This window comes from Chinchilla lanigera, unplaced genomic scaffold (genome assembly GCF_000276665.1).
Source record: "Chinchilla lanigera isolate Chin_1 unplaced genomic scaffold, ChiLan1.0 scaffold00009, whole genome shotgun sequence".
Taxonomy (NCBI): Eukaryota; Metazoa; Chordata; class Mammalia; order Rodentia; family Chinchillidae; genus Chinchilla; species Chinchilla lanigera.
The window spans coordinates 19788972-19816224 of record NW_004955410.1 but is presented as its reverse complement, the minus strand read 5'-3'; the positions used below and the strand labels follow the sequence as shown (position 1 = coordinate 19816224).

The 27253-nt window shown below is 38.1% G+C and overlaps 1 protein-coding gene across 1 annotated transcript in view; it reads left to right on the top strand.

Annotated features, from left to right (window-relative positions):
- Nucleotides 1-3493: 3493 nt before the first annotated feature.
- The window catches only part of Ankmy2 (ankyrin repeat and MYND domain containing 2), a gene marked incomplete at its 5' end in the record, with an annotated part of 33996 nt that continues 10236 nt past the window's right edge, over nucleotides 3494-27253 (top strand). Inside the window, 4 exon segments of the mRNA XM_013510568.1 lie at nucleotides 3494-3558; nucleotides 16614-16752; nucleotides 18903-19001; nucleotides 24138-24298. Of these exon segments, the coding sequence (XP_013366022.1) occupies nucleotides 3494-3558; nucleotides 16614-16752; nucleotides 18903-19001; nucleotides 24138-24298 (464 nt within the window).

Genomic DNA, 27253 nt, shown 5'->3' with positions numbered 1-27253 from the left:
CTCCCCGCTGTCCCGGCGCGGGTCCCACTTCCGCCGCGCGGGGCGGCGGCGTGGAGCCATGTTTTCCGCTCGGCCCCGGCGGCCGGCCCGGAGTCGCCCGCGAGTCCCGTTACCTGGCAGGTGACAGCTGCGAGACCGCGCGCTTGGCCTGCACAGGGGTGAGGATGCGCGGGGCTGCGTGCGTGGTGAGAGGGGAGCAAAGCCGCGTCCTTCCCCGGAAAGACGCAGGCCCGACCTTGCAGCGCGAGGCTCGCCAGCTGCCAGTCTCTTCTTTTGAATAGCCGAGCTCAAATCTGGAATCCCATTGCACAGGGCAAATTTATTCTTCGCAACACGGAAAGTGTGAATGTAAAGGAGCTAAAAAAAAAAAAAAGAAAGACAAGAAAAAAAGTCGGCTTTGACCTAAACGGGTGAAAGGAGCTGAGCCTATTTCATCAGATATGAAAAATTATGTCTCTCACGGCTGCGTTTATCGTGACAAGTGTTTGGAATCATGGAACTTTAGTTTCGGATTTTATTGTTGGAACTGCAAGGAGTTTGCTGACCTATTTGGCACTGTAGACCTTGTGTTCCTCCTGTTTCCTGGTAATTTCTGCCTGCCTTTGGTGGCGCAGATTACTTTTCTCATTGCTGAGACAAAATACCCGATATCCAAAGTTAAAGGAGAAGAGGTTTATTTAGCTCACTGCTTGTGGAGATTTCAGTCGGGAACAGGCTGGCTCCAAGGCAGTGTGACACATGGCAGAGGCGCAACCGTTCATGGCTGTGGAAGACAGCAGAAGCAACAAGAGAGGAGGGGAGAGCAAGCCTTTTTTCCTCCTTTTTATTATGTTCAGGCTACCCGCCCTAGGGCGGGTGTACCATTGGACCATGAATCATTCACGAACTCTGGATTCAGCTATCACTGAAAAGCCTGACCCCTCCGCCCCGTGATTGTATGAGGCTTTGGGGAGACATCCAGACACAAACCATAACCCAACTGGAGAAACTCTCAAAACGGAAACAAGAGCATTCATATCACTTTCACTACTTTAGAACTGGTAATTTCTGGCTCCATTGAAGGTAAATGTTGGCTCATTGCACATCCCTTCTTACACTGTTGTATCCCCTACCCTAAGCGTTTGTTAAATCTGATTTAAGGCAGTTCCCAGAATAAAGCAATTACACTTTAAAACTTAATTGCAAAATACCATTTAGGAGAATACTGCTCAATAAAGAATGACAGAAAGTAAAAATCCTTCTGTATAAGCCATGTGTTTCATATTTCTTTGCTATTCCGGACCATCTGTAGCTTTTTCCTGATGTCGTTAAGTTAGGAACACCAAATTAGAATCCATCATAAGTTTTTCCTTTTGCATATTTTGCTTACCTATTTTCAAAACCTACTTTCAGGCTGTTTCAGAGATACTTCATATCCTTCATTTCAAGAGGTAAACATTAACCTATTGAGTGATTATGTGTGTGTGTGTGTGTGTTTGTGTGTGTGAGAGAGAAAGAAACAAGTATATATATATATGTGTGTATATATATATATACACATATATATATATACTTATATATATATATATAAGCTCTCTGCCACTGGCTCCTGCCCAGAGCTCCTCTCACTAACCTCCTAAGCAAGAGTTCTAGGTGCATTGTTTTTTTCTTTCTCTGTTATTGGTGTCAGCTGAAGCATTATTTGGCGCATATGTGTGTGTGTGTGTGTGTGTGTGTGTGTAAAACCTCTCTACACCTAGAGTCAGAAATGAGGTACTGAGTAAGAGTTTATTGGGAGAAAACAGCCAATTTTTTTCCCACATTGTGGCATGCCATATTATTATTATTTTTGTAAGTTCTCTGACCAGGCAGATTAGACTGTTGGCAGATATTTTATAAAATTAGCCACCTGTTCTCTGCCGAATGTTAGTGATTATGATCCTTATCTTCCCCTTAACATGTGAAAGGCCTGGACATGCTCACAGTCTCTCTAGCATTCTCCCTTCCCTGCATAAACTGCAGAAAGAAAACTTCAGTTCTCAGTAGAGTATGTGACTCAGCTGACACGTCCTCCTCAAGTGAAAATAGGATGCAGGAGCTTTTGTTCTGTTTTAATTTTTCTCTGTTTGAGAAAGTCTCTAATGTAAGTCACAGGTATAGATAAGGTTTAATGTAGAACTTGCTCCCAGACTTGAAAGCACCCCGTCCCTTTTTATTGCGGCACTGGGGATTGAACCCAGGATGGGGAGCCGGTGGTGCGAGCTGTACCCCTTTCTTATAGCCACGCAGTCAGTGGTGCTAGCTGCTTTCAGATGGACTTCAGCAACTGAAAAATGCACTATTTACAAAAATAGCTCCTGTCATGCTCCAGGGACACATAGCTCATTCTTGTGACAGTTTCCCAACAGAGCTGGGTCTCTATACCGGTGAGACATTTCTATTCCTTATCTGTTGGTGAGGAAGGCGGAAGCACGTTGCCTAAGAAGCAGCTTAGGGACTAAGAAGCCTGCTGGTCTAAATTCTACACTGCACCTTTCCCTCTAGCAGACAGGCAGAATTTCGCTCATCCTCAAACCATGATTCTAAGGGAAGAAATAACCGTGTTGGGGGTTGCGCCTATCCTTTTATGTGCTTCCAGAGGAGAAGCTTATCTACTTTCTCCCTGAGTACATTCGATTTCATTGTTGTCTTCCCGGTCAAACCAGAAATTAATTTGGCAGAACATGTAGCTGTCTTGTATTAACGATGATAATAGCAACATTCTGCGTTCCAACCACTTGCCTCTGCTATTATCCCTCTCCGAAAACTGGAAAAACCTGATAATTGTGGCCCCATTACAGCTGGTTTCCAAATTTACAGAGAACTCACCTTCAAGTTTAAGTTTGATCACTTTCAGTGTGGTGGTGTGAATACTGACCATGGAATATTTTTATACTGCCAGGCTTTACACGTTGCAAAGTCCAAACCAAGCATTCTATTATAAACATGCCATCAATTTCACAAGACCTAGTGCTGAGAAATTATATAAATATTGATGCAGTTTTGGATTCCAAGTTTTACATTGACTGAAATTTCAGCTGTAGATGTTGACTTGGATTAGATTGGTTTCAGTATTATGCCTTATGCTTTGTGGTTATTTTATTACTGCCAAAAAGAAAATGTGGCCAATTTAATATAATTTAAGGTCTGTGAGAGTAAAAACAAAGACGGAACTATTTTAGTTTTTATAAATCTTTTACCCTGGACAGTTACTTTGTAAAACAAATAGTATGTGATTGGATGCTTTATTTGTTTTGTTTTGGTACCAAGAGTCGAACTCAGGACCTTGTGCTTGCCAAGCAGGTGCCTGTGCCACTGAGTTATGTCCCTGGCCCTTGGAAGCTTTGTTTGTTAGCCACTGTTCCTGACTGGTCTTAATTTTACAAATAACCCTTTAAAGTTTATTGCCTGGATGTTAGATTTTTTTTTCCTATTCCAGTAATAATCTTATGTTTCATTTTTTCTTTTCCCCTAGGTACTGTCCAAGAAGCTAGAACACTGTTATCCAGTAAGAATGTTCGTGTCAACTGTTTGGATGAGGTAAAATAAAGAACATGAATAAAAGTATTTTATTTCCTTTGAGAATATATAATATATAAAATAAATAATAAAAATTATCTGCTAGTGTTTGTGCTCAAGTTATACTAATCTCTAAACCAAAGGTCAGCAGACAGGTCACAAAAGATAATTAAGCATCTGAAAACATATTTAATCTTATTAGGAGTCAAGTAAGTGCAGATTAATGTACAAGCATATCCTTTCCTTTCAAATATGGGAAACATGATCTTTTATATGCTAATGATTATATGTGTTATACTTTTTATAAAGGAAAATTGAGAAGACATCAAACAGTTCATCAGGTACAATGGTAGATTTGAGAATAAAAATATAAAAATAATGAAGTACACATTTGAGAGATTTTTTAGTTTAAATAATTCTTAGGGTAACGAAGAAATAGAAATGAGTACTGTGTAGAACTGAAAATACAGTATGTATCAAAAGCTACTATTTATCAAAAAAAGCTGTCTGAGGTGGCTTAAAGCCATATTTATAAGAAATTTTGCAGCATTTATCATTGTACTTTCAATCTTTGGTTTTTCAAGACTTTTAACTCATGAAGTTATATAAAAAGGATCAAATACACTAAAAAAGAAACAGAAGAAATGAGTTAGGAAAAATAGAACAATAAAAAATTTAAAAGCCAAGTATAGGCAACAAAATAAAGAATAGATAATTTGGGAACCATCAAAATTAAAAGCTTTGGTCTTCCTAAGCATACCATCAAGAAAGTAATACAAACAGGAGAAACATTTTACAAGTCATATGTGGTGAGGAACTTGTAGTGAGAGAACATACTAAAAACTTCTACAACTCAATGATAAAAAGATATATAATTTAATTTATAGATGGGTCAAATATCTTAGGTAGATGTTGCTCTAAAGAAGATAAATAAATGGTTCATATATACATGAAAAAAATCCCTAATATCATTAGCCACCAGGGAAATGTAAATCAAAGACAAAATGAAATACTATTTCATATTCATTTGAAATAGCTATAATAAAAAGGTATGTAATAACAATTTTTAAGATGCAAAAAAAATCAGAGTTCTACTATGATGGTGGGACTGTAAAGTGGTACAGCCATTTTTGCAAAATGGTCCAGCAGTTCTATCTGATGATTAAGATCAGCAATCCTAGGTCTGCATTTAAGAGCAGTAAAAACATATATCCAAAAAATGTTTGCACATGCATATTTATAATAGCACTATAGTAGCTACAGGTGGGAAACAACTCAAATGCCCATCAGCTGTTAACTGGATAAACAAAAGTGTGGCATATTTATATAGTAGGCTATTCAATCATAGGATGGAATTAATTACTGGTACTTGCTGCAACACGAATAAACCTTCTGATCATTGGGACAGAAGTAAATCAGTAGGTGTATAAACCTAAAGCAAGAAAAAAGAATAACTGCAGTTATAAAGGGGATTGTCACAGGAATAGACAGAGCTCCAATGGCACAAGAAATACAATCAACAAATGACATCATACCAAATGTTTTTGAATTTTTAATATTTATTGAATGTTTATAAAAAAACATCAACTTTTTTTGGCTTACAAAATCTAAAAAATAACAAAAAGAAATTCCTATGTGAACTACAATGCAAATACCAATAGAAATCTACAACAAAAATAATCTTGGCTTCAGCTGTCACACCCAAGGCAATCTTCACACATGACAACTGCACATTGCACATGTGCTTAGCTTTCCTGTCTTTGTTTTTTAATATATTCTTTCCTGGTGGTTTTTTTTGGTGCTGGGAATCGTGTAAGATATTCTTGACATCTCACTGGTCTCGCTGTTTAATTAGGAGCTTCTTATTGTGCGACATTCATTTAGCAGGAAACTAGGAGATCAATAAAATATCCAATATGTAATAAGTGCTTAGAATAGACATCAACATTTTCATGTCAGCTGTGTACTTGTTTACAAAACCTAAAGCATAACATCAGAAATAAACTGTTATGTGAAGAACAATGAAAATACCAATAGAACTCTACAACAAAAATAATCTTTGTTTCAATTGTCTCACCTAATGCAGTCTTCACACATGACAACTGTGTGTTCCATACACATATCTTGCTTACACTGACAGCACAAGTGCTTAGCTTTCCTGTCATTTTGTAGGACATACCTGATATCTTGCTGGTCTTGCTGTTTTGTCAGGAGTTTATTACTATATTATACAGTGTGCACTTAGCAGAAAAATAAGATATCAAGAAAATAAAATATCAAATATGTAATGAGTGCTTAGAATAGACATCAACATTTTTATATCAGCTGTTTACTTGCTTACAAAATGTAAAAGTTAACATCAGAAATAAATACCTATCTGAACTACAATGTAAATACAAACAGAAGCCTACTACAGAAATAATCTTTGTTTCAATTGTCACACCCAAGGCAGTCTTCACACATGAAAACAGCATGTTCTATGCACAAGTATCGCTCACACTGATAGCACATGTTTTGTTTTCTTGTCCTTTTTGTAAGCCACAGCTGATATCTTTTGGTTTTCCTGTTGTCACAGCAGGTCTCTGTAATGTTACTCCTGCCTCTTCACCTGTGATCTCTACAATGTTTTTTTTCATAGTTCCCTGGACAGAAACATTTTGTTCTTCCTCTGTTGTAAATGATTTCTTACGGGTTCCAGTCCCAAACCTCTTAAGAAAGTTTCTCCATGTTATTTTAAAAAAAAAAAAATTACTTTTTTTTTGGCCTCTTGAGAAAGGGTCTTGCTGTGTAGTTCAGGCTGACCTTGAGCTCACTTTGTAGCCCAGGCTACAGAGACTCACAAAGATCTTCCTGCGTCAGCCTCCCAAGTGCTGGGAATATAGGTTGTGCCTCCATGCTGAACTTCTCCATGTAATTTGCACTAGTTATTTTCTCCATAAACTATCAAACTATTCATGCCATGTGTTTGTGATCAAGTAAAATACAACCAGTGGCAAATACTTCACGTTTTGAGTGACGTCATAGTTGCTGTGTAACTTAACAACATCTACTCCACCATTGATTTTGTTGTAAAAAGTTAACCATCTTAAGCCTCAGTTTTGTTGAGGTTTCTCTGTCAGTTTTTCCATCACAGTGCAATGTTGACATCAGCAGTCTAGTTTGCTTTTCTTTGCCATATACGAGGCCAGTGTTGTATCTTTCTGAAATCCAAAGTTTGTACTATATAATTCTCTGTTTTGAAATCACAAAATTTCCTTGGGAATTTCTGCTCTTTTCTTGTAAACAGTTCCTACGCTGGTCACCTTGTGCTCTTAGTCAAGAATTCCACTGTTTGGACTGTACATCTCTGCCAGTTCAACATTGTTGTATCTAGAAGTCTTTAGTGTTTCCTCCTTTCTGTCTCTCTTTTCAAAGACCTCAGTGAGACCTCCAAGATGATATAGGAGCCATGTAACTCCCAACCTGATGTGTGGAGTTCATGTTCCCAAAGTTGAAGGATGAATTCCAGGAAACAGTGGAGGTTAGGAGTGGGAGGGTTTATTGAGAGAGACGGGATCCACTCAAGAGGGGAGTGCAGGCGCTCAAAAGAATGAGGCCGGGATCATATCAAATTTTAAAGACTGCACAACAAAGGAAGCAACCAACAGTGACAAGACAACCTACAGCATGGGAAAAATGTTTTGTCAGCTACTCCTCAGAGGACTAACATCTAGAATATATGAAGGATTCAAAATAATTAGACTCCCTCCCATATAAAAGACTGAATTGAAGAGAGGGCAACTGAAATGAATAGACACTTCTCAGAAGAATAAGTACCAGTGGCCAGAAAATACATGAAAACATGTTCAGTGGTGCTGGTCCTTACAGAAATGCAAATTAAGACCACACCAGGATACCATGTTAGTCCAGAAATAGGCTATTATCACATAGTCAAATCATAACAAATGCTACCACAAGGCTGTAGGGGAAAAGGAACCTTTCTGCATTGTTGGTGGGAATGTCAACTAGTATAGTCACTGTGGAAATCAGTATGCAGATGCCTCCAAAAAAAACTAAAAACAGAAATTCCGCTTGACCCAGCTATTCCTTCTAGATATCCTCCTGAAAGAATTGAAATCATATTACAGTGATATATGCATATTCATGTTTATAGCAGCACAATTTATGGTAGCTACATCTTAGAAACAGCATTTAGGCCCATCAGCAGATGCATGGAGAAAGAAAATGTGGTATTGCATGCCATGGAGTACTGTTCTACCATAAAGTAGAATAAACTTGAGGCAGTCATAGCCAAATGGATGCACCTTTTTGGTCTTTTTTTTTTTTTTCTCTTTTCTTTTTTGGTACCGGCAGTCGAACTCAGGGCCTCACACTTGCCAGGCAGGCGCTGTGCCGCTGAGCTACATCCCCAGCCCCAAATGGATGCACCTTGAGACTTCAATATTAAGCAAAATAAGTTAGACGTGCAGTTTAAGTATTGTATGATGTCTCTTATATGAGAAATCCAAAATACAAATGAAGAGCAAAATAAAAGATAATAGGAAGGAGGGAGATGATTTTCAAATGGGAGGGGGAACAAGAGATGAAGGAAGGGTGGGAAGAGAAAGTGATTTAAAAAAGAGAGAGGATTGAAAAAAATGTAAATAGAGCTTTTGCAGGTGGAAAAAGAGACCAAGAGTTGAATGGAGCAGGGAAGGACGGGAGGGAAGAAGATAAAAGAATTAAGATGTGTTACATACGTGTGCAAACTCCCCACCGTAAGTGTAATCATTATGTACTGCAAACACATACAATAAATGAGAAAAGAAAAAAATAAAGAGGAATGTCATAACTTTTTTTTAAAACCAATACATTCAGACATCCACATGAACTTCGTAGAGAAATAAAGCAGACACAGAAAAAAATAGAATAATTGGAAACATTTTAAATTTAGGAACATTTAAAAATGTTTATCATCTTCCAGAATTAGAAAGCCTGAGAAAGCTTCATGAAACTTTAAAGATCAGTTCATTCTCATTTTATACAAATTATACAATTAGTTTATAAATGGAAGGACAGTTAAGGCTTGTGTAAGGCCAATGCCAGATAAGAAAAAGCCCTCTTACAAACTTCAGGCCCACTTCACTTACACTTTCTAAATGTACTAAATGAAATGTCAGGAAGCTGATGCAGCAGTATATTTAAGCTTATAAGACAGCAGAACCAAATATTTTTCCAGGAATGTTAGGATGGTTCAGTTCTGGAAAATGTTTCAGTGTGACCCACTATACTACAGAATAAAAGAATATGATCATCTCAATAAATGCCATAATATCTTTGCAAAAATTTAATAGCTATTGATGATTTAAAAAAAAAAACCACTTAAGAAATGGGGATAAAATGACTCTTCTGTAACTTGATAAAAAGTTTGCAGAAAATATCCACAGACATTCATGTTTAAAAAGCCCCAGGCCAGAGACGAGCTTCTCGTGTCCCTGGAGATGGTGAGTGGCCGCAGACAGACTTGGGCTCTCTGACAGGTCTTGAGCACAATTCAGATCCTTCTCTCCCCAAAAGTTCTGTGCTTGCATCCCCTGCACCTGGACCATGCTTTCTCTGCTCATTTACAACTCCATACAGGCCTTTATTGAGATGCTGCCTTCTCAGCTGGACGTTCCTTGACAGTCTTTCAAAAACAACCTTTTCCACTAGCGCTGCCTGTTTCCCGTACTCTGTTACTCCCTACTAGCACTTAGATCACTGCTGTATTTTCCTGCTGTCCTAGTCAGCTTTTTCTTGCTGTGACAAAATACCTGAGAAAAACCACTCAGAGGAGGAAAGATCATTTTGGTGCAGTGTTTCCAAGGACTCGGTCTGCCTTCATGTGGGGCCATTGCTTGGGCTCTTTGGTGAGGCAGAACATTATGGTAGGGAGAAGGGAGTTGTTTACCTCTTGCCAGCAAAAAGGCGGGAAGAGAGGAAGGGTCCCAGTGTGCCCTGTCAGCACACATCCTTGATGGCCCAGTTTCCTTCTGCTAGGGCTTGCCTCGTAAAGCTCCATCACCTTTCAGTAGGGCCAAAGCCTTTCGCATACGGGTTTGAGGGACATTTAAGATTCAGACCATAACATGTAAAATTTAAGTGCCCTTAGAATGTAGGGGCGTGGAATTTGTTTACTGCTACCACAGTGTATAGATCTGTGTCTGGTATGTATCAGGTACTCTACAAATACTTGTGGAATAAGTAAATGATGTGTTTAATGAGGGGGTTCCAACATAATCACCTCGTCTTGATGAATGCTTTCATTTGAGAATTATAGTAAATACTCCTTTAAGGGTATTGTACTTAAAGAATTGTAGAAGCTCTTTTCTCATACAATTCATCTAAACAAACTTCTTCCAGGTTGGTCTTTGAGAAATGACAGAGAGGTGAGAATTTTCATCCTTACATTTCATTAGCATTCAGATACCACAGATGTAAAGATTTTAGAAATATTAATAGATGAAAGGAGTGGAAGTTGATTGTAATTTATTATTATTGTAATTTATTAGATTCTAGTACTTGGAAACGGACTCCCAGTTTCAGAGATATTAAGTATAAAGATGAAATGCTCCTGAGAATTGATGAATTCTATATACCCCTCTGATAATATTTGATGAAACCTTTTCACTACTTTCCTACTTTGAGCAGAGATAAGCATTCAGTATTTTCATTTTCTTCCTGATATTAAATTATGCCATTTATAATCGGAATGTAACATTTTAAATTTAATTTACCAAATTTACTTAAACATGAAACTATTTTCTTCTAGTAGATTAGCAGTTTGGTTTCCCACTGTTGATTTTCTTTTCCTGATATTTACACTGAAATACTATAAAAGGAATAGAAAGATTAGAAAGTTTATAGTATGGTAGCTTTATATCTCTGTGGAACATCAAAATTTATTAAGATTACTTCTTTTTTTCTTGACCCACTGAAATGTTTCCATGCAAGGTCATACTAAGACCAAAATATGCATAGTAATCATCACACTCAAAATTTATAGTTTCCTTTGCACTGCTCTAAATCTGTATGACACAAAATTGTACTAAGATAAGAAAATATGTGTGATCAATAGCATTTTCAGTCTCAGTGGAAAGTGGGCTAGCCTGTGGTCGATATTAAAAGTTTAAAAGGGTGAGAGCATTAAAAGCATAAATATTAGAATCTTGCCTAAATGCTCCCAATAATGGTGTTGATCAAATAGTCCATCTTTTTAAGGATCAGCTGTAAAAATTGTCTCATTTCTTTCTCATCCAACCATCCCCAAATCTTTTGCCCCTGAAACTTCTTGTGAAAATTTCCTGTGTGGGAGTCTTACCTATATGTCAATGGCAAAAACAGTATTTGTGTGGCACTGTTAAATGAGGTTTTAAATATTTACCTCAAGGTAAATACAGAACTCACTTGGTGGCTGCTCATGGTGGGAATGTGCATTGGACAGACATGCTGACCCATTTCTTTCACATGTTACTAGGTTTAAGAAGCATTTCAAATATTTTGCTGAAAATTGAGAGTAGATAGTGAATTCATAATATATGGCCTCTTAAAACATGTTGGAAGATTTTAAAGTACTGCCTTTTTCCTCTCAAGAGTAACAAGTGTGGAAGTCATTGTACATCAGTGATAGAATTCTAAAATCAGATTTCCTTAAAAGGTGTATTTTATGTAACATGTAATCATCAATAAAATTTTGTCTGGTAAACTAAGTGATTTTATATTTGAAGTTGACTTGAAAAAGCCAAAGAACAGTCCTCAAAGTTTATAGACTGTCAGGCAGCTAATAGAATAATGTTCAGTGATGGAGTCTAGATTCAAAGCACCTTGAATTTTTGCTTTTAAAGTGTCCCAGAGTTTTAAATGTGAAGCATAAAGAGTAACATTTTATATTAATTAAAGTTAGTGTATTCCATTTGTTGTGTACACGTGCTACATGTGTTTTGAGGATTATGTAATATTACCTCCAAGTCAGTTCTGAGCATAACAACCACTTACCAAATACGCTGGTGTGATTTTTTTTTATTTTAAAGAGAATAAAAATGACAATGAAAACAATACACAATTTCAAAACAAAATGATAGGAAATTAACAATGGATATTATATTGCATATTGTTATCTTCAAAGTAGTTGCTTAGATTTCCAGATATAGGCAAGTAAGATTGATCAAACATAAACACTAACTGTTCCTTTTAATGAACTAATAAAAATTAGTAGTACAGCTATTACATATATGTGTGTGTGTTCCTTCCTTCTTTTCTCCTTTCCCCCATCCCAGTTGTTCTTTTTGGGCAGTTTCTTTCCCTTTCACAATATCTAATGTACCTTTGAGATTTTATTTACTCTTTCAGTTTCTTACACTAGGAAGACAATGTGATGTTTACATCTGTGCGTCTGTTTTATTTCACTTGAGTGTGTGGTGTTGGGCCAGTGATATAGCTCAGTGGCACAGTGCCTCGCTTGGCAAGCACAAGGTCCTGAGTTTGATTCCCTGTACCAAAAGAAAAAGTGTGTGGTGTCAAGTTGCATCCATTTATGTATAAAAGCCTCAAGTTTATCTTTCTTTATCACTTAGTAATACTCCACTATATTAAAATACTACATCTTTTATCCATTCCTCAGTTGATGGGCATTTGGGTTGTTTCCAAGATTTAGCTATGACAAATTGTACTGCTGTAAACATGGGTGCATATATATCACTGTTGTATGATGTTTTTGATTCTTCTGGGAAAATACCCAGAAGGGGAATAGCTGGGTCGAATGGGACCTCTAATCCTAGTTTTTTGAGGAATCTCCACACTGATTTCCCCAGTAGTTGTATCAAACTGTGCTCCTACCAACAGTGGAGAAGGGTTCCTTTTTCCCATGACCCCACCAGCGTTTGTTATTTGTTGATTTCTTGATAATAGCCATTCTTCCTGGAGTGAGATGGAATCTCACTGTTGTTTTAATTTTCATTTCTCACATGACCAATGATGTTAAACATTTTTTCATATATTTATTTGCTATTTGTCTTCATCTGAGAAGTGTGTATTCATCTTAGATGCCCATTTTTGGATTATTGAATTTTGGGGTATGATTTTTTGAAATTCTTTATATGTTCTAGATAGAAGTCCTTTGTCTGAGGGACAGTTGACTAAAAATTTTTCCCACTCTATGGGTTTTCTTTCATTCTGTTAGTGATGTCTTTTGATGTGCAAAAACTTTTTAATAAGATGAGATCCCAGTTGTTGACTCTGAAATATTTCCCGTGTAGTTTGGTTTTTGTTCATGAACTCTCTGCCTACCCTTATGTCTTTGAGATTTCTATCTACTTTCTCCTCCAACTTTAGTGTTTCTGTCTTAATATTTAGATTTGTGATCCAGTCTGACTTTAGTTTAGTGTGTGGTGATAAACATGGATCTAGTTTTAGTATTCAGCATGTGGAAGACCAGTTTTTCCAGCACCATTTATTAAAGAGGTTGTCTTTCTTCCATTGAACATGTTTGGCAAAGATAAGGTGGCTGAGTGTGTTTGTAATTGTGTCTGCATTCTTCTAATCTGTTCCATTGATCCTCAGGGCTGTTTTTTTGCCAGTACCATGCTGGTTTTATCACAGTAGCTTTGTAGTATAATTTCAAGTCAGGGATTGTGCTGCCTCCTGCCTAACCTTTGTTGCTCAGGATTGCCTTTGCTATTCTAGGTCTCTTCTACTTCCAAATGAATTTTAGGAATGTTTTCTCTAGTTCTGAGAGATATGCTAGTGGTATTTTGATCAAGATTGCATTAAATCTGTATAACAATATTGGTAGTATTGCCATTTTGACTATGTTGGTTCTTCCTATCCATGAGCAAGGAATATCTTTCCATTTTCTGATATCCTCTTTGATCCTTTTTTTCAGTTACTGTAATTTTTACTATATAGGTCTTGTACTACCTTTGTTATATTGATTCCTAAGTATTTCATTTTTTTGGATGATATTATGAAGGGTGTGGTTTTTCTCATTTCTCTCTCAGTGAGTTTGTTGTTTGTGTACAGGAATACTCTTGATTTCTGAGTGTTGACTTTGTATCCTACTATGCTACTGAATTTGGTTATTAACTCTAGAAGTCTTTTTTTGGGGAGGTTGGGGGTTCATCTATGTACAGTATCATGTCATCTGCGAATAATGATAATTTCACTTCTTCCTTTCCTTTCCTATCCTTATTCCTTTTATTTCTCTCTCTTGTCTAATTGCTCTGGCTAATGTTTCCAGAACTATATTGAATACGAGTGGTAATAGTGGATATCTTTGTCATGCTTCTGCTTTTAGAGTGAAACTTTCAGTTTTTGTCCATTTAGTATGATGTTGACTGTTGGTTTGTCATAAATGGCTTTTATCAGACTTCAGTAAAGAACATCTATTCTGATTTTCTGTAGGGTTTTTTTTTATCATGAATGAGAGTTGAACTTTATCAAAAGCTTTGCCCTGAATTTATTGAGATGATCATGTGATTTTTGTCTTTGCCTCTGTTGATATGGTATATTACATTTATTGATTCGTGTATATTGAACCATCCCTATATCCCTGGGATGAGTCCCACTTGGTCATGGTGTATAATCTTCTTGATGATTTTTGCTGCATTCTGTTTGCCAGTATCTCATTGAGGATTTTTGCATTTGTGTTCATTAAGGAGATTGGCCTATAGTTCTCTTTTTTGGTTGCATCTTTCTCTGATTTTGGTATCAGGGTGATACTTGCCTCTAGAGTTAGGGAGAATCTTTTCCTTTTCAATTTCATTAAAGAGTTTGAGGAGTATTGGCATTAAATCCTCTCTAAATTTCTTGTAGATTGGTGTAGTTTCTTGAAGCATTCTGTGTTGTCCTATGATGCATTGTACTCTTGCTGCTTGACAGGAGGTTTGCGAGAAATTGGAATTGTGTGTTAATAGTACCTTTGTATAACAAGATGTCAAGTTAAAGATAGGGAATGTGCACAAATGATCCAGTGTTTTTAAAGTTGGTTGGTAGTATATCCAGAGTTTCTGTGGTTTGTGTGTTTTAACTTTGACTTTAAACTACACAGAATAAAGATGAAAAAAGGAAAGTATGTATGATAGCCGGTTCTTTGCAAAACCTATCTACATGTTACTTATCAAAAGATGGGTTTGTGATACCCAGGAATGTCCAGCACAGCACTGAAATTGGTATGAGAAAAATGACGAACAGCAGGTTCTGAGACTGCACGATGTAACTGAGATAACTCTTCAGTGTTTGGAAAGGAGTGCTCTCGTTGGTTGACTCTAAAATGCAATCCCTGTTCAGGTGGTAGCTGCTAAATGAGAAAGGACAAGAGAGAAAAGAGAGTCGAGATAAAATTTTAAAATGAGGTCAAAGGTGTAGCAGCAAAGACAGGACAACATGACAGGTAAAGGAGCAGTCCAAGCAGACAAGGAAACAAGTGCAGTTTGCAGTGTAAGATCCCAAAGCTTCACACATCTCCTTTGCTCGTAAGCAGATCATCACATTATAGCGATGGCCTTTTTGGTGTTTTTATTTTTTAACAACAGAACAGTTGTGCAGTTGCCAGAGTATTTGTTCTGAGACCTGGATGACCTGCAGTTGCAGGATGAGATTGCTAGACGGTTGGCTGGCAGCCTGAGCAGAAAATGCTCCTTGACTCAAGTCGGGTCCTGGAAATTTGTAAAAGAAATAGCTAGCTGCTTCTTTCTAGTGGCTTTTCCTGCAGTTCTGTGCCACCCCCAGTTCTATTCACTGTCATCTTAGGAACAGGTTGCATCATCCATCAGGATGTCACCCCATGTCTTTAATCTGTTTTTGCCTCATCCAAAGGCCAGTGTCTGAGCAGTCTTCCTTCTCCCTAAGGCACTCCAATGGCTGCTGTCTGTGTACAGTGGGATTCTAATTACCGCCAACCTACCCACTTCCAACGTAGTAAATATCCCATTCCTGTAGAAATGCCCAGCTAAGAGTTTTAAGGTTATAATCGTCTATTTTCCCATTCTTCCTCCTAAAACTTTCATTATTACTGTCCCCCACCTGACGGATCCCAACCTCCCTATAATTCTCATGTCAGTAGCCCTTTTAGAATAGTATGGCATTGCGCTAGCAAGATGATGGCTTAATGTTAATAATGGTAGTCTGGAATCATCAAGAATAATTCAGATTCTGCTAGCATTCTAAGATTTACAAAAGGAAGGGATTATTTGCTTTAGGGAGATTTGCATCATGAACAACTTTGGCCTTAAGCACTTACAAAGTTTAGCCAGGGTTACTAAGAATATTCACTGGGAAACATCTCATTCATTTATCTGCCAAATACTTAGTATCTGCCAATACTCTGCCAAATACATTTATCTGCCCAACACATATTAAGTTGGACATTTCCTTGTTATGCACAAAATGTAAGGAGACTAAACAATTCAGCCTGGTGTGTATATTATCAACTATTTCTCCATAGTTATGTAATGATATTCTTGATCAGAATGTAATATACTGTTATCCAAATGGGATGATACCACTATAATAAACATTTCTTGCCTCTTCTTATTTTCATTGGCAGTAATTCATAGAAGGTTTTCTGCTTCAAAGGAATTCATTTATTTAAGCTTGATAATGTTCCCTATTATGGATATAGTATACTTCATTCAACTTTCCCTTTGATAGGTATTATTTATTTCGAGGTTTTCTTCAGTTTCTTTTATGTATTTGTATCTGTTTGTTCATTTCTTTTCCCAGGGGCTAAGTTTATTTGGCAGAGATTAAAATCATGGAAAGTCTAGGTTCTGACCTGGTCGCACTGATTTACTAGTTCCGTGAGATTAAACCCATCCTTTCTGATGCATAATCTATGTGTAATGTGTAATCTTTTTACTGCAGTTGGTAAAAAAAAAAAAAAGAAAATCAGAACAAACCTTCAGGTAATAAAACCATCTGCTTTCCTCAGAAGTTTATGAAAATGGGGGAGTGAATATAAAAATACGGATTATAAAGTTGATTGTATTAGTTTGTGTTTATGCTTATAGGTAAGGAAAGGTAAATGGGTGAAATCAATACCTTTTGTCCTTTCTTTCTGTTAGAACGGGATGACTCCTCTAATGCATGCAGCGTATAAAGGAAAACTTGATATGTGCAAGTTGCTTTTACGACACGGAGCCGATGTGAATTGTCACCAGCATGAACATGGATACACAGCCCTCATGTTTGCTGCACTCTCTGGTGAAGTTTTAGCCCTTCTCTGCTAATAATAGTTACCTATACAAACTTAAGTACATATATTTTTTAAAATTACACACATTTTTATTTTAGTAATTTAAAAAGTTTTATGAAAATGGTGAGAATTAGTGGGGTTTGTTTTTGTTTTTTGAGACAGGGTCTCACTGTGTAGTCCAGGCTGGCCTTGAATTTACTGTGTAGCCCAGACTGGTCTTGAGCTCATAGTGATCCTCCTGCCTCAGCCACCTAAGTGCTGTGACTACAGGCATATATCACTACACCTCGTTGAGAATTGGTTTTTTGAAAGGTACAATGTATGAAATACTTTTATAGTTAATGTGATATGTTCCTTTAGTGACTTAAGACAATTAGTTCTTTAGGTTGATAGGTTTTGGGAGAATAGAGAAGCTGGGTCTGTTGTCCTTTTAAGTAGTTCCTTTGCTGTCTGTGTCTTTAGATTTTGAGATAATCTGACCACTGCATTGTTCTCTTGATCCAACAGCTGCTGTGGTAGAGTTGTTTACCTCACTGAAATTTATGTACTTAATATGATCATACATTTAGAAACTTACGCCTGCTCATCTTTATTACTTGAGAAATAATGTCTAAGATTTCACAGGGTTATCTGTGATTATTGTAGTTCTTTAAGAAAAATACCTGTCATATAGTGGTCATATTTTAAAATAATAACCTATATTTTTATAAACCTGGAACCCAAAAGCATTTCTGAGCATTGTATATAAAATTTAGACTCTAAAAAATACTACACTGACCGATTTGTTTGCCTACCATTTTAACCTTGTCATACATGGGATATGCCGTAAATAGAATTAAAATACAAGTGAAAACTGAAGGAAAATATTTATTGTATATCTTATAGGGTCATATTGCTATATATAAAGAGCTCCTGTATAAAATTAGAGGACAAATACTGTAACAAAATTGTACTACTAATTTCTGTTGGTTTATAGAAAGGAACAGTTAATGCTTAATTTTTTTGTCCAATTTTTCATGCTTATATCTGGTAATCTGAACAACTACTTTGAAGATAACAATATGCAATATAACAACCATTGTTGATTTCCTGTCATCTTGTTTTGAAGTTCTGTATCATTTTTAATTTTTTAAAGAACAATTTATTCTCTTTAAAATAAAAAGGTGAAAAAATTACACAGAGAACAAAATATGTAACTGGCTAATCAACATATAAACCATTTTCAGTAATAAAGCAATTTAAATTAGTACAATAAATTATTATTTTACGTTGATTATATTAGCAAAGGCTAGCAAAACAGTGCCTAGGAACTTCCATGCATTGTTTTGGAGAATAGATTTCCAGTTCAACCTTGCTAGGCACAGTGCATTTAAAATATGTATGACCTTCAACCCAGCTATGATTTTTAGAAAATTGCCAAAAATATTGTGCTTCAAACTTGCAAAGCTAAATGGATGATGTTTTTCACTAAATGTAGTTTATAATAACAAAATATCTGTCGTGATTTAATCAGTGATGGAATGTGAGTAGAATAAACTATGGGTGCTGAGATAGAAAGATAGGTCCCCAATAATTAATAGTTATTCCAGGTTCTGCGGGTATGAGGGATGAAATTTTAGTGGATATTAAAAGACGACTTTTCAGATTTGTCTCTTCTGTCTTTATTTCTTTGCTACTTTTTGTATGTTTTGGTTTTATACTGAGCATTGTCATTAAGAAAATAGTTTACTTTTAAAAAGTGATGTTCAACTCTATACCATTTTCATATTGCCTGATTTGTTTTCTAGAAATGTTTGTTTGCAGTAGTGCAGATTAAACCCTGGATTTACTCCTGAGCTATATCCCCTAGTCCCCCACTTTTTTTTTTTATTTTGAGACAGGATTTTGCTGAGTTGTTCAGGCTAGGCTCAAAGTTGTGATCCTCCTGCCCCAGCCGTCCAGAGTGCTGGGTTACAGGCATGTGTCACTGTGTTTGGTTGAAAAATAGTTTTTAAGTACAGTAGATTCTGTTGTAGTTTTCTTTCTACTAGAGTTATGTAGTTTGGAAAACATGAAAAACTCATAGATGTAAAGGTAAGTGTGTGGGATGTCGATAATCTGAAGGAGGTGTTCACATTGTGCATTCCTTAATACTGACAAATTATTCCCTTAATTGTAGGTAATAAAGACATCACATGGGCAATGTTGGAAGCCGGGGCAGAGACAGATGTTGTCAACTCCGTAGGGAGAACAGCAGCTCAGATGGCAGCCTTCGTGGGTGAGCTTTTGCTGTAGTTTTACAGTAGCTTTAAAAAAAATAAGCAGGTACAATCCAGTCTGAATGACGTAGTAAGATACTTAGTGACACTTTAGAAAAAAAATGAATGTCTATTGTGAATTCAGCTATTGTGAATTTCCATATTGTGAGACTGAAAGACTGGAAGGGCCATTTTAATTGCAGTTGGGTGCTTTGAAGAATCTTTTCTCTCTGACGGAAGTTGAGTAACCTAATGTGTAAGGATGTGTGGTGTGGAGTCAGGAATCTGGAGCTAAAATTCTAGCTGTGCCGCCCTGTAGCCAGGTACTTAATGATTCCCACTCTCAGTTTCCTCGCTCTGAAATGATCACAGGATTATTTCCAGGATTAAAAGAGATGATAGACTTACAGGGGTTTGTATGTAGCACTAAACACATAGTTGCTGTCAATAATAATAATTGCGGCAGTGATCCAGTTCTTTCTTAGAAGGAGTGTTCGATAATAATATTCAGCTGCTTCATTATCATATTTATCAACCACAAACATTTATTTTGTGTGCCCGTCAGTTCTTGGCATATGAGTCCTGTTGACGTGGTATAGCAGTGTAGGCGAGAGTGAGAGTGAACACTTCATCATTGGTAATTTGAACTCATGGAACTGGCAGTCAAGAGAATCCAGTGATGGAAAAGCAAAGATAGACCACCCGGATGGTGGCGCACGCCTGTAATCCCAGCACTTGGGAGACTGAGGCAGGAGGACTGTAGTGAGTTTGAGGTCAGCCTGGGCTACGTAGTGAGTTCTAGGTCAGCCTGCACTATATAGTGAGACCTAGTTTCAGAAAACCAAAAATGAAAAATGAAAGGTAGGGACATCGGATTTACTGGACATGCAATGAATGGCTTTGCAGGGACCAATAATTTATTTATTTAACAGTTTCTTAATACTCACAACCTGTATACCAAGTATCACTCTGGATCACTTGGTTACAGTGGGGAAGATGATATTGTTCAAGCTTTCATGATATTTAGTGGAAAATAGCAATGACAAGAGGTATGAAAGTATGAGAATTTGAGTTCCATAGAAGGACATGGGGAAGGGGGATCTTCTCTCTTGCTCCAAGTGGGTTTTGAGAGAAATGAGAACATATAAAATTTGGAAATAGTCAAATGTAGATAATGGTAACTATACATCATTTTAAATTTTATTACTCAGTTTTCTTGAAGCTGATAATAGCTACCACTGATGAAGCCTGATAATCAGTCATCTTATGACAGCATTGTGAAAATGGATATTCTTGTTGTATTTTAATTTCAGGAGGATTTGAGAAAGGTATGACCTTGTTATGCTTATGAAAAATATTTTCTGTCCCAGCTAGGGACCCGTAGTTGCCCCTAACCAACCTCTAAGCTACTTGGAGGGTGTCAGTGCAGTGGGACAAGAACATTAAACTAGGAATTTGGAGATTTGTTTCTTAGCTCATGTTTCTTCCTAATTAGGATTGTGAGAAAATCCCATCACTCCATGGGCCCTAATTTTTTGTTCTTTATGCAATGAAGCAGGGGAATTAGGTGAGTCCAGAGGTTTAGTGAACTTTACAATTTTCCATTATATCTACAATTTTAGATCGCAGGTAGAGGTTGCCTTCCGCATGGTCACGAAAGGGCTTGTCTTCCAATTAATGTGCTGCTCCTCTTTTCTTTTCTTTCTTTCACAGTGTGACAGAAATCTAGGGCAGAAAATGTTCCCATTTTAGAGTGTCTTATTCTAAATGAAAGTAAGGATTTCATTCCATTTCAACTAGTTAGAGTAATTTCATAGATGGGAAATTATATTGCAGCCTTCCAGTTGAAATTATATTTGCCATATAATTAGCCTTTTCAGAGTCAGGCCTCCTTCTTTTGTTTCCATCAAGTGGATAGGTATATGCACAGTGTATACGCACATATACAAGGTTTTTGTCATTATAAAAATGTAATCAGCCTGTTTTGTATGTTATAAATGCAAAAAAAACCTCTTTTGCCGAACTCTTTCTTTTTAATCTTCATCATTTTAGTAGTATAACTTATAAACACATAGGTGAATTTTGTCTTGTAATCCAAATGATAATCTCTTTTTAGCAGGTATTTAGGTTGTGCATATTTAAAATAATTATGCATATACTCAGTTGCATTATTTATTTTTACTCTGTCGTGTGTGTGTGTGTGTGTGTGTGTGTGTGTGTGTATGTGTTTCCTTAATTTGATTTGCTTGGTCAGACCTGTACGTCAACCCCACTCCCAAGGCGCTGTCTTTGACCATTCAGCAATCCATGAAAAGGCGAAACCCTCATATTCATTTTTCTACATCTTCTGCTTTTGCCTTCTAGGCTACAAGTTTTTTTTTTCTGCTGCTTCCTCTTCCTCAAAGCCTGTCACATGTCTAGCTGTGAACTTTGTATTTTTAGTACCATTGTTATTAGATGTCATTGACAGCATGTTGCTTTGCTTCCAACAGTCCTGTCCACAGTATGATTTCTTAGTCATCCAGTGACCCCCCCCCCCTACTGTCCTTTCTCTTGTCACTCTTGGGATCTCTGACCTTATTTAGGTTTTGGTTATAAGACCTTCTCAGATGAGTAAGCTGCTGTTTTTCTCAGCTTTTTATCATTGTGACAAATACCTCCCATAAATCAACTTAGAGGAGGAAGGGTTTATTTTGGTTTACTGTTTTAGAGGATTTAGTTGATGGTCTCTTGACTGCCAGGCAGAAACATTATGGTGGAAGTCTGTGGAGAACTGTTCATGCCATGGCAGCCAGAAAGCAGAAAGACAATGAGCCAGAGGGAGGAGGAGGGGCTGGGAACAGAGACACCTTTCAGAGCCCGCACCTCCAGGATGTACTTCCTCCAAAGGGGCTTTGCCTCCTACTGGCCCCTTCAGATGAACCTATAAATGGACTAATGGGATTAATTCATGTACAGGTGTAAATTTGCATACACAGATACCTCTGTTATTTTGATGCTGTCATGTTCATGACCCACTTGCACTAGATTTGTCAAGGAAGTCATGATCATTTGCTAAATAGAACTCACCTGGGCCAGGGATATAGCTCAGTGGCACATGCGTCTGCCTAGCAAGTGCAAGATCCTGAGTTCGATTCCCTATACCAAAATAAATAAGTAAAGAAGCAGAGCTCACTTTGGTTTCTTTCAGATTTTTAATATGGATTGGTACCTTTGACTTATCAAGAGGTCAAATGGAACTTTTGGAGGAAAAGAAGGACCAACCCACTGTATCCCCCCCCCCAAAAAGAAAAAGAATCTAGTGTTGTGGTACTTAATAGTAGTGTGGAACACCTGAAATAATACCATGATTACACCTAATTTATTTCAAATCAGAGGTAGTTCTTTCATTCCCCATCCGTGCCTTTTTTTCTGTCTGGGAGATAGATTTCCTGGATCACTTCAGCTTATCTCTATTATAATGATTTTTCTCTCTGAATTATTCTGTACTTTGAGATTGTCCACTGGATCTACAGTTTCCTAATTTAGTTCTTAGTAGTACATTGAATTACCTCTTCCTATTTGTATAATAATTTTTAATGTTTTTGTGGGTTTTTTCTCCCAACCCTGGTAGTGGGGATTGAATTTAGGGCCTTTAGAGTCTAGGTGTGAAGTCCAGGCTGGCTTTAAACTCATGATCTTCCTGCCTCTGCCTCCCAAGTGCTGGGATTATAGGCCTGGGCCACCATACCTAGCTCTTTCTGTTTGGTTCTCGAAGGGCTATTGCTGTTGTTGTTCCTGCTGTACTCATTGCTGGAGGCTCTCGATGGTTCTGGAGCCACAGGATCCCTAGGGTGCTCTGTCTCTTAGGCAGCTAGCCAAAGCCCAGGCTGGTGGACCAGTTCAGGGAGGCGCTGTGGGTCTTGAGACCCATGGGCCAGGGACACCCAGACAGCTGAGTCACAGGGAGGAACTGACCCCTGCCTGGGCTCCCAGGGTCTCTGTGGGCCAAGCAGAGCCCTCTGCGAGCCCCATGGGGCAGGGTGCAGCTGCCACTGTGTGATGCCTCTGCAGGTCATCTGTTGTACCCAGGATCAAATGGACACTCCCTGCATTGTGTGCATGGGGCTGGGGCCTCAGGGGCTGCCCAGGGTGGAAGGGTCTCAGGGAGTGAGAGCCACAGTGTTGTCCCCGGACAGTGCAAGTCCCTCTGGAAGTCTCTGGAAGGCTCTCATGCGCCTTGCAGGTCCTGCCTGCCTGCTTGCCTGCTGGGGTGGCTACTGCCCGGCTACAGAAAGAGGATGGAGAGCCCGGGAGGGGAAGCAGCAGGAGCTACCACCAGGCCACCAGGCCACACCTGCGCCAGGGCCGGGTCTGCTGATAGATCCTTTCCTAACCTGAGCAATGTCCAGAGAAGCCCCTGAGAGGTGGTGAGAAGCCATCATGCGGATTCCAAGCCACAAAGCCATAGTGCTTTCTGTAATTCATTTCGCGGAATGGCCAACCTTTCATCAGTTCAAGGGGAAGGATATTTATAAATATTATTAGTAATTATGATGAAGCTACTTTATATAGCATAAATTTAAATGATGTAAAAATACATACTGGATGTGCTTTAGGGGAACATGATTATCATTTTTATGGAGGAGAAGAGACAAGTTATAATCAATTCTTATAAACTACTTTTGGGGTCAATTGTAACTTGAACATGACTTTTAAAAAAATCCATGTATGCATATGTATTTCATTCTATGTATTATGTAACCTGTGGGGTGTGTGTATGTGTGTGACTGAGGATTAAACCCTGGGTCTTCTCACTGTGCTACATTCCCAGCCCTTCTTACATTTCTTATTTTGTGTCAGCATTTCTCAGTGTGGCAAATTGCTCAGCCTGGGCTTGAACTTGCAGTCCTCCTGCCTGAGCCTCCCAGAACAGAGCGCTTGGATTACAGGCCTGCACCACCTCCCCTGGCTAGCGTGTGTGTCTTTAAAAGATGATTGCTTTAGCTTAAAGTGGGTATCACTGTACTTTAACTCTCCTCCTCATCCTCTGCTCTCCTTTCCTGAAGAATAAAGACATTACTTGCATGTTTAATTCACACGAAAACAGCAACATAATAAAATCCAGACAATGTCTTAACAATAAAATTACTACTTTTCTATTTTTCTGTTGAAAGGTCAACATGATTGTGTGACAATAATCAACAATTTCTTTCCGAGAGAGAGACTGGATTATTACACAAAGCCCCAGGGGCTGGATAAAGACCCTAAACTGCCCCTGAAGTTGGCTGGCCCACTGCACAAAATCATCACCACAACAAATCTTCACCCCGTCAAGGTAGTGTGGTGTTTGTTCTACTTGCCTCCCATTTCTGTGTTGGAGTTTGAACCACTTTAACTCTATGTCATGGTTGTCCCGGGTTGCGTTTTCTAGAGGCAGAGTTTGTAGAGATCTCACTTGTTCATGGAAGGGGTCATGGAATGGGTGCCCCCAGCCAAAAAGTGGGGGGCAGAGGGAAACGGAGGAGTAGGAGAAGGGCCCCAGCCCAACTTCCCCTCACCCTGCAGGCCGTGCTGGAGTGGGCCTGGCTGCAGAGGCGAGGAAGGGAGTCAGGCTTTCATATCCATCTGTCTGTTGTTGGTCAGGGTCTCTTGCCAGTGGTATATTTAACACTCAACTTAGATGGATCACATTTATCTTTGATAGCAAGAGATTTCTTGAATGCGGGTTCTTTTGTATTAGTTTTATAACTTTGATCAGTGGCAGCATGTTCTAATTTGAATGAGCACAGGCTCTCGGGTTGGGTGGGCTGAGATGGCCCCCTGGGAATGAGGGGTTCTCTGGAGGGGGAGGTCCCCCTGAGCCCGTGGCAGCCAGCGTTTGGTGAGAGTGGTGGGGACCTGGTGTGCAAGCCTAGTGTAGAGGATCTGGGTAGGCCACACCACATCTGCTGCCGGAATGAACCTTCTGGGACATACTCTGACTTGTGATCACAGAGACATTGCTGACACAAATGGCTTTGATGCCTTTAAGTGGCACAGTTCTCCCAGCAGTTGGATCAGATGGTCAGACTTGCATACATTCAGATTGCTTGAGGGAAACTTCAAGAGCTATCTCCACTGCTCTTTTTCTTTGGGTCAGTCATGTTCTAAACAGCAACCAAAAGATGCAGAAAAAAATCTGAATAAAATAAGATGTAGAATCTACCTTTAAAAAATACTTAGTTCTCTCCCTCCCAGGAGTCCCAGGGGCTGCTCATTCATGGCACCTGGGCTTGGGCCAGGCTGGGTGGAAAGACAGGGGACAGGTTTTTCATAGTGCAGAGGATGTGTGGGTTAAAAGACCTTTGTTCTCCCTTGGCCTGAGCATTCTAGGATATTGTAGTTTAGATTGATTTGAAGAAGGCCTTTGTATTTTTCTGATTCTACCTTGCTATGCCTTCAGATTGCATTAAGTTTCTGGAATAATTTTTGATGCCTCCATAGATCCCAGTCTCTCAGGGTACAATATCTTAGGAATTATTCTATCCTCAGTTATCTTTAAAGGCATATATTTTAAGTAAATTAGATTAGGGACATATTTATAGAGGCAATAAACTGCAAAGGTCATGCTGTTCACTTAAACACTGTCTTTTATCCTTGGGATATAAAAACTCCTGAGTTGCTTTTGTGGTGGCCCATTTTCACTGCTTTACCCCCTTTCAAGCCAGCACAGTTCTTTATAGGGAATATTATTTTAAAATAGTAACAAATAGCCACTCTTTAAAGTAAAACACCTTTTAAAATAAGTGCGAAGATTTGACCCAACACACAGCTCTCCTTTTTATTAGCTGGCCTCTAACATAGCTGCATTTGTGTCTAGGTTCAGTGGCTGCTATAGCAATGACAGTGTGTTTGTTTTCAAAAGGGACTTGGGGAATTACTTTGATTCCCAGAAAATAAAGGTTATCTAGGAGCAAAACCGAATCACAGGGGAAAAAAATAGCAGCAGATTTGAGTCTCTAAGTAGAAGGAAGATAGGTGTTCACAGAGTAGTCCTGTCTTTGATTATTAAGACAGTTTTCAAGCTCAGAATTGCTGATTTAGAAATTTAAATACTGTAATAGGATTTGGGACAGGGGGTCTAGCTCAGTGGTAGAACATTTGCCTAGCATGCATAAGACCCTGAGTTTGAACTATAGCACCATTAAAAAAAAAAGATTTAAAGAATAACAATTCAAAATGCTACTCTATGAATTTTTGTAAGGTAGCTGTTCTTTTTTTTTGTCTTTTTGAGACAGAGTCTTGCTATGCAGTTCAGGCTGGCCTTAAACTCACTTTGTAGGCCAGGCTGGCCTCGAACCCACAACGTCCACCACCATGCCTGGCCCAATTCCTTTTTTTTTATTTTTTATTTTTGGTATCGGGAATCGAACTCGTGACCTCAGCTTGCCAGGCAAATGCTTATCCTGCTGAACGATATCCCCAGCCGAAAGCTACTTTAAAAATTTGGGTTTTTTTGGTACCGAGACTTGAACTCAGGACTCTGCACTTGCCCGGCAGGTGCTTGTGCTGCTGAGCTATATCCCTAGCCCTGGTAGCTGTTCTTTAAGTAATAAGATTCATATAGTTTTTGCAGCAGAAAGAATATGTTTAGTTCTCATTGGTATTTAATAAAGATTTCTTTTTGTATTCATAATCCTACAGAGATGAAGAAAATGATTCCTTGTGTGCAGCCAGGTATATTTTTCAGTAAGCCTAGAGTAATGCTGTGGTTCTTTATGATAACTTATTGTAAATATTTGCTTTATATTATGAAATAAATAAGGTCTAGTATGTCAAAACAGAAGTCATTCATCTACACTCTATTTGAGATTTTTAAAAAATTCTCACTTGTAAGAACTTATACTCTGATTATAAATGGTATATATAAAAATACTGACCAACTTTAAATTATTTCAGTTAACAAAATTATGAATAGATGATTAGTGAGTCTTCTCTGCCATGAAATAATGGATGTATGTTTTGGTAGAGGGAGTGACTAATCAACAAATTCACTAATAAGGATTCTGATTATATTTACTTCAGGTCTAGTAAATTATTAGTATGTGCTGAATTTTTAGAAATAGACTATATAAATCTAATAATGCCACTAGTAAATGAGAATACTCTTCTAATTTTTGGTGGACAGCTAGTCTACGTTACATTTCCAAGTGGAAGTTCAGGCATAGGTTTTACTTCAACTAACAGGTGATCTGTCTTCATGCCTAAAGAGAGGAATGTAATTCACAAAATCCTCTACCTGTTTCCTGAT